General features: G+C 47.4%; 2 protein-coding genes across 4 annotated transcripts in view; one reads left to right on the forward strand and one right to left on the reverse strand.

The window, feature by feature from the left end:
* LOC146010005 (uncharacterized) overlaps window positions 1–21,957 on the reverse strand; it is a 730,148-nt gene that overhangs the window by 313,313 nt on the left and 394,878 nt on the right. The gene's annotated exons all lie outside the window — the stretch shown is intronic.
* LOC146010007 (uncharacterized) lies at window positions 7,534–17,886 on the forward strand. The gene is made up of 3 exons (XM_083150766.1): window positions 7,534–8,017; window positions 8,111–8,315; window positions 10,837–17,886. Exons 2-3 carry the CDS (start codon window positions 8,264–8,266, stop codon window positions 13,770–13,772), a joined length of 2,988 nt encoding a protein of 995 aa, XP_083006892.1. The 5' UTR covers window positions 7,534–8,017; window positions 8,111–8,263; the 3' UTR covers window positions 13,773–17,886.

Raw genomic sequence — 21,957 nt, forward strand, 5'->3', positions numbered from 1 at the left:
TATTGTTCAAAAAATCCTCGCACAGATGGATTCTGATCCATCAATAGTTATAACTCCTGCTAAAGCAGTTAAGCTTTTATTGCTCTCCTTCCAAGGTAAAGCCTTGGAATGGGCTAATCCCCTCATCGAATCTAAGGACCCTATACTTAGTGACCTCTCGGCATTTCTAAAAGCAGTTCAGAAAGAATTCCCTCCAAAACCAGCTCCTTTGGGATCTTTGAAAAGTTCCACCAGGGTCACTAAGAGCTTATCCACTACAACACCATCACTTTCTGAACAAGAACAAGTTATATTAAATCAAAGCATTTCTCAATTAAAAAATTGGAATTCCCCCACTGGATATCAGCAGTCCCAATTTTCTGGTGTATCCAAACTTGAAAAAGACCAGGTTTTCCAGGATCCCTATATTAAGAGTCATCATATCTCCAGAACTAAAGATGTTTCTATACCCCATTCTCCTGACTTGAGGTTGGGTGTAGTTTCACTCTGCTCTTCTACAGGTCCTTTGAGAAATTCTAGTCCCATGGATGTACCAGCTAACATCACTTCTGTCCCTAAAGAGAAGAATACTGATCATTCAGACTCTGCAATCTGTATTGGTTATTCTGCTTTACATTATTTACAGGACTCTCTAACTGATATCTCCAAGAGAAAGGATCATAAACGTCCATTAGAATTGGACTCAGATTCCGATTATGACCCAGGTTATGATGAAACTCCCTTCCCGGGAGGTTCTATCCTTCCCGACCATGTTTTTCTCCAGGAAGATACTCCAATAAGTTCAGTTTTTGTCGATGATGGATGGTCAACCTGTTCCGAAGATGAAAACTGAGAACATCTGTGAAAAAGCTCAGTTTGGGAGTTCTTTAGCTCTCCTACCTAGTTCATTGGGGTGTTCGGAGTCCACCCCTAAAGGGAGGGGTACTGTCATGAACCTGACTTGTTTCACATTATTTTCTGATGTTCCATGCCTGTCTGTTTCCTAGCTGCTGCTGCTGTTGCAGCTGCTCTGCATTCTCAGTGATTAAGACTCCAGTGAGGCTCCCTGAGTTCATCACCAGTCACATGATCCAGGTAACTCAAGGCATACTTCCTGGTTCTGTCTGCTGCTGCAGACAATCAAGTAATCACCTGGAGGAATATAAGCCAGCTTCCCAGAGTCCTCCTTGCCTTGAACAAATGTTCATTCTGCTTCCTGTGTGGTTACCCCAGAGACAGAGAATCCCAAGGCTCCTGGCTATCCAGTCTCCAGCGATACCTTCTCCTAGTGTCCTGCTGCTACTTACCTGGTTCCGTTCATCTCCAGAGACTCCTGCTAATTACATCACTGCGGTTGAGTTAGCAAGTTATCCCCTGCAGAGGATACCGCTGACACTGGCTAGCAAATCCCCACTAGCTTCCAGGCTAGACCCCTTGGCTCCCAGGCCAAACTACCTTCAAACCTTTCAGTGACTTTTTACCACCACAGTCCTGATCTGTCGACAGGCACTGTCTACCTCACAGTCGACACTCAGCTTCTGCCGTCTATCCTTGACTAACATCATCCGTGTCATCCCTGACGTCCATCAGTTGCTGCATCCAAGTGTTGTCACATTATCGTCTATTGTCGACATTGTGTCAACTGTTTCCCAAAGTGCCTCCAGAGACTCTGTGCTTCTGTCGTCCCCTGGTGACTAACATCATCTGTGTCATCTCCGACGTCCACCAGTTGCCGCACTCAAGTATTGTCACACATACACCTGTTGTCGACATCCTGTGTCAACTGTTTTCCAAAGTGCCTCCAGAGACTCCGACATTCTCTCCTGGTTATCGATATCATAGACCAACGACTCCCAGGTCGTCATCTCCGGCTCCCAGGCCATCCTGCAGCTCCCAGGCTGCCAACTGTCATCACCGGCTCCCAGGCCATCCCGCAGCTCCCAGGCTGCCAACTACAACCCCGGCTCCCAGGCCGCCTCGCAGCTCCCAGGCTGCCAACTACAACCCCGGCTCCCAGGCTGCCACGCAGCTCCCAGGCTGCCAACTACAACCCCGGCTCCCAGGCCGCCTCGCAGCTCCCAGGCTGCCAACGACAACCCCGGCTCCCAGGCCACCTCGCAGCTCCCAGGCTGCCTGCTATCATCCCCGGCTTTCAGGCCGTCTGCAAAGACATTCTCAGCATCCCTGGTCATTCCACTCCTGCCAGAAGTCTCCACGTGTTTCCATCTGCCGTGTGATCCTGTCTTCTCGTGCAGCCCAGGTTACTTACTCAGTGTCCGGTTATCCGTGGGTTCCATGCCCGTCTCCCCTCGGCTCTCAGGCCGCTCCAGCGATCCCCAGTGATCTCAAGTACCGGCTCCCTAGCCGCTCCAGCGAGCCCGTGATCTCAAGTACCGGCTCCCTAGCCGCTCCAGCGATCCCCAGTGATCTCAAGTACCGGCTCCCTAGCCGCCCCAGTGTTTCCAGTGTCTCCTGCGTTCCCCCTGTGCTACCCTCGTGTCATCCTCGGCTTCCAGGCCGCATCTCTCACTCTCAAGTACCCTCTGTGTTGCTGTATAGCATTCAGTGCCATCGACCACCATCGATGGTTTAAGTACCCCGTAAAAGACTCTTGTGTTTCAAACCCTGCCAAAATTCACAGGGGAACCTGGGCAGAGGGCCGCGACCTGGTCGGCAGTTGCAGCGAAGTCCATATCCCCTTGCGGGGGTCCCTGGTGAATACCACTGTCGGCTTAGACCCCGCGCCTCTGCTTTATCACTTCGCTGCTTTCCTGTCTCTTGTTCTTTTTCCACCCCCTACCACCGCGTCTTGTTGGGTATTTCCTGGCCCAGACTGTGGGTGGCCTAATGACTTCTGGGTACCACGGCCTAAAAAAGGAACCCTGGGTGGCCTGGTAGAGATAGAGTCACTATCAGAGTTGGAATAATTACTTTCAGAATCTTTGGCTGATCTATATCTATGAAAAGCAGCGAAGTGATCTTCAACCTCTCGAGTACCCCCCTAACGCCGGTTCAGTGTGAGGTTTTGGCTCTTGGTTTTTCTTTTGTACCGACAGTGAGGCCGGACCATTTCGACCTCACCGTCGATAACTATAAATTTGGGCGCAAACTGCGTCTGCGTGAATTTTTCAGTGAGAAAATGGATGAAACAGTGATACTCTCTGAGTTCCATAGACCCAGTAGGTTTGACCCCCAATCCTACAACCCAAGTATTAGAAATTTTTTACACCTGGTTGAACATGACATGAGCAAAAAAAACCCTACAAGAATTTTTGACAATTTGACACCTGGTCAGAGAGATGCATTAACAGGGTTGATGAAAAACGACCAGATCGTTTTTAGACAGGCTGATAAGGGCGGGGCCATAGTCGTCCAAGACTGGTCCCAATACGACTGTGAGATTCGGAGGCAATTGAATGATAAGAACACATACGAACTGGTGTCCCCTAATCCGATGCCTATGATTAAAAAAGAGGTTGACAAACTGGTTGACGAGGCAGTGACACACCGATGGATAGATGAAAAGATCGCCCTCTATCTTAAAGTTGATAATCCCACCTGCCCAATTATATATACGCTCCCAAAGGTGCATAAATCGCTGGAGGCACCCCCCGGCAGGCCCATTATATCGGCCATGGGGTCGATACTGCAGCCTCTGGCGGTTTTTGTCGATAGCTTCCTTCAGCCTCTGGTGTGTCAACTTCCAAGCTTTATCAAAGATACGTCTGATTTTTTATCTAAAATCAAGGACCTTGGGCCGGTCCCTGAGGGTGTGTGGTTGGCATCAATGGATGTCAACTCTTTGTATACCGTAATCCCGCATGAGGGAGGTGTTGAGGCCTTACGCTTGGCACTCCAGGTTGGTGCTCATGGTGGTCCCCCGTCCGAATTTTTGTTGGCACTAGCATCAGTGATACTGAGCAGAAACCATTTTAGTTATGGTAAGGATTATTATATCCAACGGACGGGCACCGCCATGGGCTCCAACCTGGCACCCGCATATGCCAACATATATATGGGTCAATACGAGAGTACTATCCTGTTGCCACGTTTTGGATCCAAAATACGGTTCTATAAACGTTTTATAGACGATGTGTTTTTATTGTGGGATGGCACCAAGGCAGAATTTTTTGAGATGGTACAGTCTCTTAATCAGCTTGACAATCCGATAAATTTCACATATAACATCGACAGTGAAAAAATGAATTTCCTTGATGTAACCGTGTATAAGGATGGCCATACACTGAGCTCCACCCTCTTTCGGAAAGAGACCGACCGGAATACTGTCCTCTACGCCACGAGTCACCACCCGCCCTCTCTTAAAGAGAGCCTTCCGATCTCTCAGTTTCTCAGGGTTATGAGAAATAACAGCTCTGATATTCTAGCGGAAGAACAGCTGACTGATATGGGACAGCGTTTTCTTGAAAGAGGGTACTCACCTTACACCATCCAACGTTGTCTGACTAAAGCTAGAGCAAGGTTTGGGGCCATGGACACAAAGCGTGTGTTTGACCAGGATCGTATGATCTACACATCCACCTTCAACACCGATTCCCACCGCCTGGAAAAGGTGGTTAGAAAACATTGGCCTGTGATTACGTCCGACGCCAAATTCCAGAACATCAGCAAAAAGCCTCCGATGTTGTCATATCGTAGGGGTCCTAACCTTAAACAACTTCTTATGAGACCAACCCTGCAACCGGCTAAAAGAGCATCTACCTGGCTTACCCCTGGCCGTAAGGGCTGCTTTCAATGTGCTGACTGCACGACCTGTAGGTCAATGTCCTCGGGTGCGACATTCGCCCACCCACATAGTGGCAAGTCGATACAGATACGTCACAGGCTGACCTGTACATCCAATCATGTGATCTACACATTGACGTGCCCGTGTGGACAGATGTACGTCAGCAAGCGCTCGATACAAACAAAAGTGATAAGCCAGTGGCACTACACTTCCTTCGTATGGGACACTCCATCTCAAGCCTCAAATGTATGGTCATTGACCATATACCCCCACTCCCGAGAGGAGGCGATCGAGAACGAAAACTAAAGCAGCGAGAGGCAAAATGGATTGCCACATTGGGGACGGTTACCCCGAAGGGATTGAATGAGTATAACTCTTTGAACGTTTTTTTGTGAACCTAAGCTGATTTTGGTAGAGTCAGATAGGATACTGATGAGGCATCCTATGTTACATTTTACCCATTCTCTTGGAATGGAGGGCTATGGTCGACATTGTCGACTTTTGCCTTTTTTGGTACTTATGTAGTAACTGGGCTGCCGATTTTGAAATCGGGTCCATCGCATCGCACCCGACCAAATCGCATGCGATGCGATGCGATGGACCCGATTTTTCCATAGGATTCAATGTTAAAATGGACTGAGTCCATTTTAACATGGAATTCAATGGGAAAAAGGGGTCCTTTTCATACCCCTACTATCCAAGTGGGCATGGAGTTGGATATAAACCTGTGGCGAGCGTAGCGAGCCACCGAGCCCGAAGCGTGGCGAGCGGACACAGAATACCGTCCCCTCGCGGGGCTCGCTTCGCTCGCCACGCTTCGGGCTCGGTGGCTCGCTACGCTCGCCACAGGTTTATATCCAACTCCATGCCCACTTGGATAGTAGGGGTATGAAAAGGACCCCTTTTTCCCATTGAATTTCATGTTAAAATGGACTCAGTCCATTTTAACATTGAATCCTATGGAAAAATCGGGTCATCGCATCGCATCGCATCTGATTGTATGCCTTAACTTAAGGCATACAATCAAAAAATCGGCAGCCCAGATACTACATAAGTACCCCTTTTTTTTATATATATGTGTTATTTGTTTGTCTTGTCTGTATTTCTGTATAAATTGTTTTTGTATACTATGAGGTTTACCTGACCACCTTTATAGCAGTGTTTAACCTGTATATCATATATCATGTTTGTACTGGTTGTTTTGGTAACGTGGCAGCGTGTGTTCATCAGAGGTATATTTGAATTAATTGAGTTGATTACCCATTGTCAATATCTTTATAAATGAGCCTCCAGCGATTAGGCTATTATCATATTTTATATAAAAAAAAAATTTTGTGTGCCTTTGATATTATGTTGCAATGCAGGCATATATATTGTGCCTCTAGCTCTTTGGGCGCCGCTCTGCGCTATTCAACCATCTCCCCTTTAGCTCTGGGAGGTTATCAGTGTTGCGCTGACAGTGTGATACTGTCACTTCCGGGTATCCGGCATGCGTTCCAACAGCGTGGAACGCATGTTACTTCCTGGTTTCACGAGGCAGCGTATTAGTTATTACTCGTCCCCCGTTTTTTGAGTAAGTCACTTTTTACTTTATCAGCGCAGGATATAAGGCGCTACCTACGCTACTTATGTATGTTGTTGCAGCATAACTTATTTCTGGCACGCAGATTACATTGTCTATGGGCACTTCTGGGATCTGGCGTGCGTTCCAGCAGCGTGGAACGCACGCTACTTCCGGCTATTACTAAGTGGGTTTATTTACCCTGTTTTCTGCATTCCTTTTTCCCTTTTTTTCATAATGATTGACCTTGATTAACATAACGCAATGCCTACTTTCCATACAACATGTTTAGCAACCATATAGTTTTGTTAAAATATGAGTTTAATACCATGTGATTGTGATTGGCTGATTGATATACCATGTGATGTGTAACAGGTATATATACTGCTTGGGTGGCCAGTATGAATTGGGTGTTCATGGTGGAAGGACCTGCTCTCTGTATTGCTTGGCTTTGACAAAGGTCTGTGTAAGACCGAAACGTTAGCCCTGTCATGTAAGCATTAATAAATTTTTTTCTCTTCAAACTACATTCAACGATTGGTGAGTGCCCTCTTCATTTTGCTCTTTATTGTCTGGATATTTATCCTTGGAGTGAGCACCGCCGTGGTGACTCTTTGGTGATAGGTGCGGAACTTTCTGGAATATATATATATATATATATATATATATATATATGTGTATATATATGTGTATATATATATATATATATATATATATATATATATATATATATATACACACCTGGTGATCCCTCAGGTCTGCACAACCTAGAGATGTCTGTGTACATTACCATATCCCTCATGTTCCTGCCTCTCCTATAGCACAGAAGCACAGGCACATTTATCATTGCTGGAAAATATGGGTCATTGTGTATAATTGTCTGGTATCTTTTACATGTTCTAATTAACCAGCTAATAGATGTAGTATAATTATTCCCCTATACCAAGACTTTTTTTTTGCGTTTGGGATCTCAGCAAAGATTTGAGGAAAGAGATATATAGAAATAGTGGTAATGTCACCTTGTAGACTACTGGACTCGTGACCCGTTCTACTGGAGATAATCTGATGTGTATATATGTAGCGTGTATTCAGTCACTGTGTGTCTTCTACAGATGGGCCCAGTAACAGAGACACCCCCAGAGAGATGTCCCCGTCCTCTGTATTCCCAGGATAATAACATATATACCATGTCCTCAGTCGCTGTGTGTCTCCTACAGATGGGCCCAGTAACAGGAATACCCCAGAGAGATGTACCCGTCCTCTGTATTCCCAGGATAATCACATATATACCATGTCCTCAGTCACTGCGTGTCTCCTACAGATGGGCCCAGTAACAGAGATACCCCAGAGAGATGTCCCCATCCTCTGTATTCCCAGGATAATCACATATATACAATGTACTCAGTCACTGTGTGTCTCCTACAGATGGGCCCAGTAACAGAGATACCCCAGAGAGCTGTCCCCCGTCCTCTGTATTCCCAGGATAATCACATATATACCATGTCCTCAGTCACTGCGTGTCTCCTACAGATGGGCCCAGTAACAGGAATACCCCAGAGAGCTGTCCCCCGTCCTCTGTATTCCCAGGATAATCACATATATACCATGTCCTCAGTCACTGTGTGTCTCCTACAGATGGGCCCAGTAACAGAGATACCCCAGAGAGATGTCCCCGTCCTTTGTATTCCCAGCACTGTGCAGAGGAGACTCACAGGACCCCACAGGAGGATCAGGTAGGTGGGATTTACCATAGTGAGTTCTCACTACATGATCTGTAGAGAAGCTGTGTGTGTCTCATACACATATATATTACTGTTGTTATTTAGGATGGAGGCCTGACTGATATTAAGGTAGAAGATACAGAAAGAGAAGAGACGGATGTGACTGATATTAAGGTAGAAGATACAGAAGGAGAAGAAGAGACGGATGTGACTGATATTAAGGTAGAAGATACAGAAGGAGAAGAAGAGACGGAAGTAATGGGTGACCAGCAGTGTAAGGAGGAGGAAATCCCTAAAGATACCAGCACAGGTGAGTAATAATCACCTATTACAGAGAGTCACATGTTCTCCTTGTTCTGTCACTACAGCAGCCTCTTATCCTGCACCCTCCTCTGTCACTACAGCAGCCTCTTATCCCGCACCCTCCTCTGTCACTACAGCGGCCTCTTATCCTGCACCCTCCTCTGTCACTACAGCGGCCTCCTATCCCGCACCCTCCTCTGTCACTACAGCGGCCTCTTATCCTGCACCCTCCTCTGTCACTACCGCGGCCTCTTATCCCGCGCCCTCCTCTGTCACTACAGCGGCCTCTTATCCCGCGCCCTCCTCTGTCACTACAGCGGCCTCTTATCCCGCGCCCTCCTCTGTCACTACAGCGGCCTCTTATCCTGCACCCTCCTCTGTCACTACAGCAGCCTCTTATCCTGCACCCTCCCCTGTCACTACAGCGGCCTCTTATCCTGCACCCTCCTCTGTCACTACAGCGGCCTCTTATCCCGCACCCTCCAGCGGCCTCTTATCCCGCACCCTCCTCTGTCACTACAGCGGCCTCTTATCCTGCACCCTCCTCTGTCACTACAGCAGCCTCTTATCCCGCACCCTCCTCTGTCACTACAGCAGCCTCTTATCCTACACCCTCCTCTGTCACTACAGCGGCCTCTTATCCTGCACCCTCCTCTGTCACTACAGCGGCCTCTTATCCCGCACCCTCCTCTGTCACTACAGCGGCCTCTTATCCCGCACCCTCCTCGGTCACTACAGCGGCCTCTTATCCCGCACTTTCCTCTGTCACTACAGCGGCCTCTTATCCCGCACCCTCCTCTGTCACTACAGCGGCCTCTTATCCCGCACCCTCCTCTGTCACTACAGCGGCCTCTTATCCCGCACCCGCCTCTGTCACTACAGCGGCCTCTTATCCCGCACCCTCTTCTGTCAGTACAGCGGCCTCTTATCCCGCACCCTCCTCTGTCACTACAGCGGCCTCTTATCCCGCACCCTCCTCTGTCACTACAGCGGCCTCTTATCCCGCACCCTCCTCTGTCACTACAGCGGCCGCTTATCCAGCACCCTCCTCTGTCACTACAGCGGCCTCTTATCCTGCACCCTCCTCTGTCACTACAGCGGCCTCTTATCCTGCACCCTCCTCTTTCACTACAGCGGCCTCTTATCCTGCACCCTCCTCTGTCACTACAGCGGCCTCTTATCCTGCACCCTCCTCTGTCACTACAGCGGCCTCTTATCCTGCACCCACCTCTGTCACTACAGCGGCCTCTTATCTGTACAGACTAATGAGGGGAATGTATTTGCCCAGTGGGGGAGTCAGGAGCCATCAGCCCCTATTATTGTCTTCTTCTCCTCCACACATTAGCTCATTGTCTGCTACCAGCCCAGAGATCTGACCCCATATTCCCCAGTGACTCATCTACATCATCAGTAGAAGGGACAGGAATAATAGCAGTGTACAGGGTACAATGGTATGGAAGGTCATGTGACATTACCCATTGTTCTCCCTTTACCCTACCACCAGTTGTATTACCCATGATCCTCTCTGTGCACCACTACATGGGGTATTACACACTATCTTGCTTGGGAACAGCCAGTATCGGGTCAGAGAAGAGCAGCCGCCTATACTGGCACCAGGAAGGGGGAAGTACTGGTCATCACCATGGTCACTGGGCAGATGGGAGGCAGAAGGATGAGATGGTTGCCATACTCAGACTGGCACCTGTCATGCACAGTACCGCAGGCACCCAGGGAGAACCAGCACCACCAGACCCAGTAACAAGGAGTTGGGCTTCAGCTTGCTGACTTAGTAACCAGAAGTGGTCAGGTCTTTGTGGCTCTATGTACGTAAGACCCAGGATTTGCACTGGATGGATGACCTGCTGGGTCTGCATGATAACAGCAGGAGAGGCTGGTTAGCCTGTGATCAGCATTATCAGGTGGATCACTGTTACCAGGATTACCTTGTAGCAAGTCTGCCTGTTCCTGATCCTGTTGGGGCACCAAGAGACAGGTGTGTGCAGCTAGGATGGTGTGGCACGGAGCCTCTGCTAAGCTGGGGTGCTGGGCTGTCACCTGCTCCTCAGTGCAGCTCTTACCCAATGTGACCAGTCTGGGTACCCCAGAGATGCCAGCTTGCCCTTAGGACCAGCTTTGGGGCATCCCTTATGCCTTCCCTTTATGCTCTTTGTTTCTGTTCTGTTATATTACTGTTCTCCTTGTTAGGATTGTTGTTCTCATTCCTGAATAGTGTTTATCCCCTCTCCCCTGCTCTTTACTCCTAATCTGTCTTTAGGGGCTTTGTTAGGCAGAATAGTGACACCCAGTCTTACAGGTCTCTTACACTGCCGGCTCCCAATACCTCAGTGTCTCCCAATGCACTAATATAATACGGGTTACCTCATCTACATAAATCCCATTATTTGCTGCATGATATTTAGTACTGTTGGAAAGTATTTATAACGGAATAACTTGTACTCAGTAATAGTATGAAATGGGTGAGGGGAAAGGGGAAGAGCGATATCTCTATTTCTGCATGTTATTTCCAGCAGATGGACACAGAAGCAGCAATACCTCGGAGGGACGTCTTATTCTGTCTCCAGATTATAAAGCAGAAGAAAACATCACACAGGATTCTCCAGAAGACACCTCCATTACCCTAAATATACAGCCAGTGCCTCACAGTGCAGATACATCACCTGATACCTCTAATCCTGAGGACTGTTCTCCTGGTAACTCAGATACTGCTACACATAGAGCAGCTCATACAGGTGCTGACATATTTACCTGTTCTGAGTGTGATACATGTTTTATAAATCAGTCTGTTTTTATTAGACACCAGAGAACTCACTCAATTAAGAACCCATTTTCATGTTCTGAGTGTGGGAAATGTTTTACCTATAATTCAACTCTTATTGCACATCAGCGAGCTCACACAGGTGAGAAGCCGTTTCCATGTTCTAAGTGTGGGAAATGTTTTACCTATAAATCATCTTGTGTCCTACATGAGAGAACTCACACAGATGAGAAACCATTTCCATGTTCTGAGTGTGAGAAATGTTTTGCCCGGAAATCAGATCACGTTAAACATGTAAGAACCCACACAGGTGAGAAGCCATTTCCATGTACAGAATGTGGGAAATATTTTAATCATAAATGCGAGATTCTCATTCATCAGAGAACTCACACGGGTGAGAAGCCATTTCCATGTTCTGAGTGTGGGAAATGTTTTACCTATATATCACAGCTTGTCCCACATGCGAGAACTCACACAGGTGAGAAGCCATTTCCATGTTCTGAGTGTGGGAAATGTTTTTCCCACAAATCAGTTCTTGTGAAACATGTGGGAACCCACACAGGTGAGAAGCCATTTCCATGTTCTGAGTGTGGGAAATGTTTTTCCCGGAAATCAGGTCTTGTAAACCATGTGAGAACCCACACAGGTGAGAAGCCATTTCCATGTTCTGAGTGTGGGAAGTCTTTTTCCCAGAAATCAGATCTCGTTAAACATGTGAGAACCCACACAGGTGAGAATGTATTTTCATGTTCTGAGTGTGGGAAATCTTTTTCCCAGAAATCAGATCTTGTTAAACATGTGAGAACCCACACAGGTGAGAAGCCATTTCCATGTTCTGAGTGTGGGAAATGTTTTTCTCATAAATCACATCTTGTAAATCATGTGAGAACCCACACAGGTGAGAATGTATTTCCATGTTCTGAGTGTGGGAAAACTTTTTCCCAGAAATCAGATCTCGTTAAACATGTGAGAACCCACACAGGTGAGAAGCCATTTCCATGTTCTGAGTGTGGGAAATCTTTTTCCCAGAAATCCACTCTTATTGCACATCAGAGAACTCACAAAAGTGAAAAGTCCTTTCCATGTACAGAATGTGGGAAATATTTTAATCGTAAATGTGAGATTGTCATTCATCAGAGAAATCACACATGTGAGAAGCCATTTCGATGTACGGAATGTGGGAAATGTTTTACCACAAACTCAAATCTTGTTAAACATGTGAGAACCCACAAAGGTGAGAAGCCATTTCCATGTTCTGAGTGTGGGAAATTTTTTTCTCAGAAATCAAATCTCGTTCAACATGTGAGAACTCACACAGGTGAGAAGCCATTTCCATGTTCTGAGTGTGGGAATTCTTTTTCCCGGAAATCCGATCTCGTTAAACATGTGAGAACCCACACAGGTGAGAATGTATTTCCATGTTCTGAGTGTGGGAATTCTTTTTCCCGGAAATCCGATCTCGTTAAACATGTGAGAACCCACACAGGTGAGAATGTATTTCCATGTTCTGAGTGTGGAATATCTTTTCCCCAGAAATCAGATCGTGTAAAACATGTGAGAACCCACACAGGTGAGAATGTATTTCCATGTTCTGAGTGTGGGAAATCTTTTACCATGAAATCAGATCTTGTAAAACATGTGAGAACCCACACAGGTGAGAATGTATTTCCATGTTCTGAGTGTGTGAAATCTTTTACCATGAAATCCACTCTTATTGCACATCAGAGAACTCACAAAAGTGAGAAGCCATTTCCATGTACAGAATGTGGGAAATATTTTAATCGTAAATGCGAGATTGTCATTCATCAGAGAACTCACAAAAGTGAGAAGCCATTTCCATGTACAGAATGTGGGAAATGTTTTACCACAAAATCAAATCTTGTTAAACATGTGAGAACCCACACAGGTAAGAAGCCATTTCCATGTTCTGAGTGTGGGAAATCTTTTTCCCGCAAATCAGTTCTTGTGAAACATGTGGGAACCCACACAGGTGAGAAGCCATTTCCATGTTCTGAGTGTGGGAAATGTTTTTCCCAGAAATCAGATCTTGTAATCCATGTGAGAACCCACACAAGTGAGAAGCCATTTCCATGTACAGAATGTGGGAAATGTTTTACCACAAAATCAAATCTTGTTAAACATGTGAGAACCCACACAGGTAAGAAGCCATTTCCATGTTCTGAGTGTGGGAAATCTTTTTCCCGCAAATCAGTTCTTGTGAAACATGTGGGAACCCACACAGGTGAGAAGCCATTTCCATGTTCTGAGTGTGGGAAATGTTTTTCCCAGAAATCAGATCTTGTAATCCATGTGAGAACCCACACAGGTGAGAAGCCATTTCCATGTTCTGAGTGTGGGAAATGTTTTACCACAAAATCAAATCTTGTTAGACATGTGATAACTCACACAGGTGAGAAGCCATTTCCATGTTCTGAGTGTGGGAAATCTTTTCCCCAGAAATCAGATCTCGTTAAACATGTGAGAACTCACACAGGTGAGAAGCTATTTAAATGTTCTGAGTGTGGGAAATCTTTCATCCGGAAAGCACAGCTTGTCCGACATGTGAGAACTCACACAGGTGAGAAGCCATTTCCATGTTCTGAGTGTGGGAAATGTTTTGCCCGGAAATCACAGCTTGTCCAACATGAGAGAACCCACACCGGTGAGAAGCCATTTCCATGTTCTTAGACCTGTAATTCAGACCTGATCACTGGGCCGTGAGTTTTCAGAGCTCAGCGACCAGGTACACAACCCGCCATACAAGTACATTCCCGCCCATATGCATGTCTGCAAATGCTATTGCAGCTATGCAAAGGTAGAAATGAATTCAAGGAAATGGAGTGATTACCTGCGCACCGAGTGTGTTGTTATGTCTCTATATGTGCTCCGGGTAGTGCTGCTGGGGCTCAGGCTGTTCTCCCTGATTTGTTATATAGAAATGGTTTGTTGTGGGAAACAGTGCTCAGTACCCTATCTCTAACATGCTGTAGTGAGGCGAAGTGATGGTAATCAGGCAGTGTGCTGTTGTTACAGTATAAATACAATCTGTCACTTGTTTCTATAACTTCCAGAATGAATCAGTGGGTACTTGTTTCCTAGCAGGGCGCCCAATTTCCTTACGTACACGAACGTTGTGAAATCGCATTACGTTACAGCAGCATGCGATGTGATGCGATGTTCCCGCTCCCTGTCATTCCCGCCCCCTGTCAGATCCTCTCAGAAATCACTCTGAGGTGATAATGTGACAGGAGTAGAAGTATCCCTCAGAGCTGGGGGTGATTTATCAAAAGTCTATGATATGGCTGCATCTATGACCATGTTGACGTTGCCTCAGACGGAAGAGGAGGTTGTCGCCTTTTTTCAAGGACACAATCTCCTTCCGGTGGCGCAGAATTGCGCGAATGGCCACGTAATGCGCCTTTCTGTGAAGGAATGTATGTGGCGCTGCCGGCTGAAGGTGAGCCTCAGAGCGGCCCACTGGTTTCCAGGGTGCCACTTATCGTTTGTCACCTTGGTGCGCTTTATATACTCATGGGCCCAGGAGCTGACATCCATTGAGTACTGTCAGCCACAGCTGGACATATCCAAAAAGGCGGCTGTTTTGTACAACAGATGGATGCGGGAGGCTTGTACGATGGACCTCATGCGCCGTATCGGCGGTCCAGGCCACATCAGGGAGATTGATGAGAGTATGTTTGTAAGAAGGAAGAGTAATGTCGGGCAGCTGTTACCACAGCAGTGGGTTTGGGGGGGAATTTGTAGGGAAACGGGACAGTGTTTCCTCACCATGGTGCCCAGACGCGATGCCAGCACTTTGATGGCGGCTATTACTGAGAATGTAGAGCCAGGCACCATGATTTACAGTGACTGCTGGAGGGCGTACAGCACTGAACCGCTGGAACTTGCAGGGTATCAGCACGCCCCAAGTCAATCACAGGTTCAATTTTATAGACCCGTCCACAGGGGTGCATACCCAAAATGTAGAGAGAATGTGGGGCGTTTCCTTTTGGCGCAATAAGCGGCACAGAGGCAAATCATTTAAAATCATTTTAATTGATTTACGTAAATGACAGTTCTTAGTCAACACGTCGTCATTACTGTGTCAGCTGTATGATTTGACAGGTGTGTTCTTAAAACACCACCACTATCCACGCCACCCCAAAGCGTGGCGAGCGGTTGCGGAATGCGCCCTCCGACCTTTTCATACCCCCACTATCCACGTTGGCGTGGAGTTGATGTTATAAAGTGTGGCGAGCCCGAAGCATTGCTGAGGGGACGTGGAATACATGTAAAGTAATCCGCGTCCCCTCGCTGCGCTCGCCACGCTTCGGGCTCAATGGCTCCCTACGCTTGCCACACTAAGCAAATAGCTTAGTGGGCGCCCTGCTAGGAAACGGGTACCAAACAGTGTATTGCTATATTCCGTGACTATTGCCAGCATGTGGATGGTCCTGATTGCTGTGAGTAGGAGGGATGGGAAATGTTTAGCACTACAGATGGATTGCTGGTTAAAAGAATATTTACTTGTATAAAACACGGTCTGTATCTGTACACCGGACACACATACACATATAGAATGCAATGCAATGAAACATATAATAAAAACAGTATGGAGGCAAGATTAGAGCTCAATTATAAAACTAAAACAATAAAAATATATAAAAATGGAGTTGAGGATTTGTGGAAAAGGCGAATGTTCAAACCTGCAGCTAGTGGCTCGTTAGTATTCATAACGAGCAGCGATCTGTCTTACTCTTTGAAAAAGTTTGTGTCCATCAAAGTATGTAAATGAGTAATTGGCTGGTGTTGGTTTCTGGTGCGGACTGCGGTGTCCCGTCAGCTGCATCCAGATATTAGTCATTATTTGATTGCATCCAGATGATGGTGATTGGTCAGTCAGATATGACCTGGGATATTGTATCCTAGTTGCCCGGGTAGGACTGCGGAGGGAGGGGAAGGTAATGTGATGCTGTGTCGGTCCAGACCTAGCAGTCATCCGGTCAGCGCTGCCGCTGCTCTCCCCAGGTGTGATGTGTGCGTTTTGCTGTCGCTGCACCACAGGCGCTGCTTACATTCTTAGTGTTTGATGAGAGCAGGACCGCTGACAGACCTCTCCCACAGACAGACCTTGCTTTACTTACCAGCCTCGACCTGTCTGTCCTCTGTTCGTACATCGGGTGCTGCTGCTTCGTGCGCTTCTTTACTCTTCTTGGTCAGGTGACCCGGCTTTCTTTGTTTAATGCACTGCATCTCCCAGATAAAGGGCCCAAGACGGGCAGATACGTGGTTGGAGCTGACATAAAAGATCAGAAACCCGCATCACACACTGGACCCAGCTAGTAATGTGATTAAAACCACCCAGGACATTAAACAAAGAAATGGAAATTGTATGGAAGCACTGCGCTAATTTTATGTAATTTTAATCAATTATAATATAAGAATGTATTTATTAAAAAATAAACAATATAAAATATATGAACACTGGTATATACTTTGCTACTGTGTCCACTGAATAGTATTTATATGAAATCCATTATATACATGGACTGCTGTGACGCACCGCAGGGCAAGCTTCTCTCACCGGCCGCACCTGCGTCGACAGAAAGCTGGTGTTTGTGGCTTCCAAGGGAGATGATCTGTTGGTAAGGTGGTGCTGCACTGCGTCTCACCCACAGTGACTGATCTCCTATACCTGGTGAAGGGACTGCGCTTCCAGCGGCAACAAGGATCCGATTGTAGCCTGGTGTTAATAAGCTCACCAATGTATGAAGATAGTCGAGATGATGGTATAGGTGTATGGATGGGCCATCAAAAGGGCATCTGCTAGGAGCTGCAAAAGGTCCACTAACGCGTTTCGCTCCCAATGGACCTTTTTCAATGAGCCGCTACCTGCAGGTTTGAACATTCGCCTTTTTCACAAATCCTCAACTCCATTTTTATATATGCCGACCTTTTCATATCCCTGTGATTAGTGGGGATATGAAAAGGTCGGGAGGACACGTACCGCGGGGTTAGCCACGCTTCGGGCTGGCGTGGATAGTGGTGGTGTTTCAGGAACACATTCGAATTCACGCTGATACTGACAGGGATGCTGACTACGCTGGCCATGGGAACACTGCGCTGATTTTGATAGGTACGCTACGCTAACTACGTAACAGGCGCCGTGCTAGTACTATTACGCCCAGCGCCAGTCAATCAACTTGCGTTCGCCCATTGTCCTATGTAGAATTCTCACACAGACCATGATACAGAGCAGAGATAGAGGTAGAACCATGTGTATGCAGCCTTCTAGGTATGAGCTGTTATATTGCCTATTCCTTATTATTACTGTCAGAGAAATATGGATCCCACAATATGGCGCTGAATGTATCAAGGGTTCCCTAGTATTATCTGTAGAATAGAATATATGCTGTCCTTTTAGGTAATGGTATAATCTTACTTAGAACTGCGTGTGTTAGAACAAATGTGCCTTTGAATAGAGCTTACATAGCGGTTACATAGGGGTCAGGAACATGTAGAATGATGGATGGAGTATCATCTTTGACATGTGGCCCTTACATGACCATTAGGAAGTTCTTCATGGTTATAATTATGCATATTGCTGTCTCTAGTGTTTAGTAATAAGACTTTATATGGTGTATATCATTTGTGATTAGTCCTGGTCACAGCTGAGCCTCTTGTAGGTTGGACCAGTTCTATTTAAACCTTGTCTGGCCTTAATGAAATCGTCTATTGGTCTTTGCGTCTGAGACACCCATGTTTGCGCATGTCAATAAACATCTACTATGCTTTTTCAACTGATCCTGGTCTGTCCCCTCGTTTATTGCACTCACAAACAGTAATAGAAGGTATAGAAAAACAAAAAGGGTTACTCATTGGGGTCGACCAACCTGGCCTGTCTTGCCGGCCCGTGAGTATCCAGCCATGCGGCCACCTCCCTGGGAGTACAAAAATCTTGGTTTCACCATCATTGATCACACGCAGCCTAGATGGGAACAGCGTGGCATACGGAATGTTCCATTCTCTCAGGCGACTGATCGGATGAAATTGTGTAGGGGTCTTTTGTATCTCCAAGGCAAAGTTGGGAAACAGAAACTTTAGAGCCATTAATCAGAAGTGGGCCCCATCATGATCATTTAGAATCTTGGCAATGAATGTCCAAGGAGGGTACACCAGGGGGCAGCGATCAGAAAGGAACATGATGTGCTCTTTCTACTACAAATAGCAGGGTAAAGGAATCCACGCCAAACGTGTCCACCAGCCATTTTTTGAATAACGGGCAGGTCATATTGCACTTTTCCAATTTGGTCCATGAGTCTAGCCTCGCTCGCCCTCACCACTTCCAGCACCCTCTGCAGCATGGCATCAGGAGAATATCCAGAGAACATTCTGAAGAAGAGGGAGGCTGGGAAGTGGGATCGTGTTCCGCCGGGGTCTGCTTAGGATTGGCTGTCTGAGAAAATTTCTTCAAGCGGGCCGCCGCCGAGACTTGATGTGACTTCCCCATCACAACTCTGAAGGATATTATAGAATATAAAACCAGGTGAGGTGGGAAGGGCAGTTCAGAAATAAGTGATATAGAAAGAGCAGTTTTTGAAGTGTTGATAGGCAAAGTGGTGTGTAGCAAACAACAGAAGGAGCAGGAGCTGGTCAAAGTCCCTGAGGGAAAGAGGTGGATGCAATAAGGCAGTGTATTGGCCACAGGGCACAGCAAAAGAGCAGTAAATCCACCACCCACACAGGCACAGCTCACCGCCAGCAGCAACACTCACACCCACCAGTGGAATAGGATAATTATGGAAGCACCAATCAGCAGTGCAGGCAGCAGAGAAACAACAGTGCTCACTGAATGAGGGCATCTCACAAGGCCTCACAGTACCTGATAAGAAGTTGAAGATTGGTCCCAGGCACCCTGCTCAAAACTGCAGGTTACAGGATCCCTCCAGTAGCAGACACATCAAGAGATTCACTAGTACTGTAGCAGCGACTGCAGAGTCCAGTGTGCTGGCAGCCAGCTATGTAATGGCAGTGGTAGATGAGGCATCATGCAAGCTCCGGAAATCTCCAGGAAGGAGCAGCAGCACGTCTCTGATCGTGGCCATGCAGGAGAGTAGCCAGGACCAAGATTGCAGCGGCCAGTGGCGTAAACAATAGCACCGCAAACCCTGCGACGGCGGGGAGGTGCTGGCTAGGTGTGGGTGCCGGGGATCTGCGGGAGGTATTGCTACGCTGCCGCATCTGCTGTGCCGGGAGCGGACACCCTGGTCCGGCGCTCCTCCCAGCTGGCACCTTATGAAAAATATCCCTTGCAACATGGCCGCCCCCTCAAAGCAGAGTTTTTGAGCATGCTAGAGAAGGCTGGGGCCTCCTCTAGCATCCTTAAAAATGGTTCTGTTGTTAGGGGGTGGCCATTTTGTGAGGGACATTTTCACCGGGATCAGGCTAGAAATCTGCAGATACCGGGTCCAGACTCGGCGGATAGGTATGACGGGGTTGGTTTTGGGGGGATCTTTACTGGGAGGTGGGGGCGCCAAAGTGATCACGGTGTGGTGGGGGTGCATGATTTATTGTTACACCACTGGCGGTGGCTCATGCATCTCCATGCTCCCACAGGAATATCTGGCCGGGTAAGTAAGGCAGAGTGTGCAGCACACAGCAGCGGGTCCAGGGGTGTTGAGCTACATGGGAGTCCAGGATGGTGAGACAGGATATCAGGACGGAAAGCTCAACTGAAGAGCAGCTACTCCATACCCTCAGTGGCCACGCCCCCATTTACTTACTTTTTAATTCACAAAACTGTTACAATGCTTCTGTGCCTAAATACATTCTTAGTTGTTTGTGTCAAATCTAGGTAAGATACATTGTATCTATATTAGTATGCCATTTTTCATCTGGAATTACAGTATAGAACACATGGATATAATACAAATAACATTAAAATCTGTATTTACCAACAACATTGACTTTGTGTGTTTCTCAAGATTAGTTTAACAATGTAGGAAAGAGACAATGAAGAAGTGGAGAATCCTAGGGACTGCTGTAGGACAGAGGAAGCTTCGTAGTAGCAGTCAGGAAGGGAGAATCCTAGTGACCATCATAGGACAGAGGGGCTTCCTAGTAGCAGTCAGGGAAGGAGTATCCTAGTGACCATCATAGGATAGAGGGAACTTCCTTGTAGCAGTCAGGAAGGGAGTATCCTAGTGACCATCATAGGATAGAGGGAGCTTCCTAGTAGCAGTCAGGAAGGGAGTATCCTAGTGACCATCGTAGGATAGATGGAGCCTCCTAGTAGCAGTCAGGAAGGGAGTATCCTAGTGACCATCATAGGACAGATGGAGCCTCCTAGTAGCAGTCAGGGAGGGAGTATCCTAGTGACCACCGTAGGATAGAGGGAGCTTCCTTGTAGCAGTCAGGAAGGGAGTATCCTAGTGACCATCATAGGATAGAGGGAGCTTCCTAGTAGCAGTCAGGAAGGGAGTATCCTAGTGACCATCATAGGACAGATGGAGCCTCCTAGTAGCAGTCAGGGAGGGAGTATCCTAGTGACCATCATAGGATAGAGGGAGCTTCCTAGTAGCAGTCAGGGAGGGAGTATCCTAGTGACATCATAGGATAGAGCGTTTATGGCTAACCTTGACACTCTAGCTGTTGTTGAACTACACATCCCAGCATGCTCTGCATCAGATTTAGCATGGCCAAATAGCAAAACTGAAGCAAAGCATGCTGGGATGTGCATTTCAACAATATCTGGAGTGTCAAGGTTAGCCATCAAGGGGATAGGGCAGGGGTGGGGAACCTCAGGCCCGGGGCCGTAGCCGGTCTGAGTGGCCCTCCCACCTGCCTGGCGGCTTTGCAAGTAGTCAAGTACAGGGGAATTCTCGCGAGAGGTCGGTAGTTTTCGCAAGATTCCTCTTAATCAACAGCAGCCGGAGACTCAGTCCTATTCAGCGGCAGCCGCCGGAGTGTGGAACGGCTGCAGCAGGACAATTTGCAAGAGAATTTTTTACATATGGCCCCTGAAGGATTTTTTTCCCCCATACAAACGGACCTTGGCACAAAAAAGATTCCCCACCCCTGGGATAGAGGGAGCCTCCTAGTAGCAGTCAGGAAGTGAGTATCCAGGGGTACAAGTACGTCGGTATGGGGTGGTACCGCATACTGGTAAAATATATATTGCCAGTACCCTGTACTGCCATAACAAATACTTCCCAAAGTGTTTAATGCGCATGCACGCATATGTAAGTGGAGGGGTGTGGCCTCCGCCGCCCTGCCACAGCTGATTCCCTTTGGAGGGGAGCGCATCGTGCATCTCTCCTTCCCATCACGGTGACTGGGCTGTCAGCCAATCAGAGCTCGTGGGCTGGCAGCCAATCAGGAGCCGCCCACTAGATATGATTGGCTGACGGCCCAGTCACACAGTCAGTCATGGACACAGTAAAGCCGGGACAGGAGAGATGCACTTCCCTCCCCAGGGAAGGGAAGCAGGCAGTGACGGGGGGGTGGGGACTGGAGTAAGGGAGAGGAGACCAGACTGGACACTGCCAGCACTGCAGGAGTCACTCACAGAGGGTGAGTTGTGCTGCTGCTTATGTGTGGCACTGTGGGGGCATATCTAGAACTGTGGGAGCATAAGTATGGCACTGTGGGGGCATATTAGTAATGGGCATCAGTTGGGCGGCAGTGGTGCAATGAGCATTATAGTGTGGGGCATAATGTGTATTGGACATTATGGCATGGGTCATATGTATTGGGTGTGTGATGCGTAACATTACTGTGTAAATTTTGACCGTGCGCATGCGGCGTGCAATATTCCAGCCACTCCCCCTAGTGTCATATGACCATGCCCCTGACCACACCCATTTTTCCATTGCAC

This window comes from Crinia signifera, chromosome 6 (genome assembly GCF_055691185.1).
Source record: "Crinia signifera chromosome 6, ASM5569118v1, whole genome shotgun sequence".
In the NCBI taxonomy this organism is placed as follows: domain Eukaryota; kingdom Metazoa; phylum Chordata; class Amphibia; order Anura; family Myobatrachidae; genus Crinia; species Crinia signifera.

What these genes read in the sequence shown, in the direction of transcription:
- LOC146010007 (XM_083150766.1), top strand. Translation starts at nt 8,264, where the DNA reads ATGGGTGACCAGCAGTGTAAGGAGGAGGAAATCCCTAAAGATACCAGC. An exon ending in CCCTAAAGATACCAGCACAG is followed by an intron (nt 8,316 to 10,836) that starts GTGAGTAATAAT and finishes TGTTATTTCCAG; the next exon opens with CAGATGGACACAGAAGCAGC.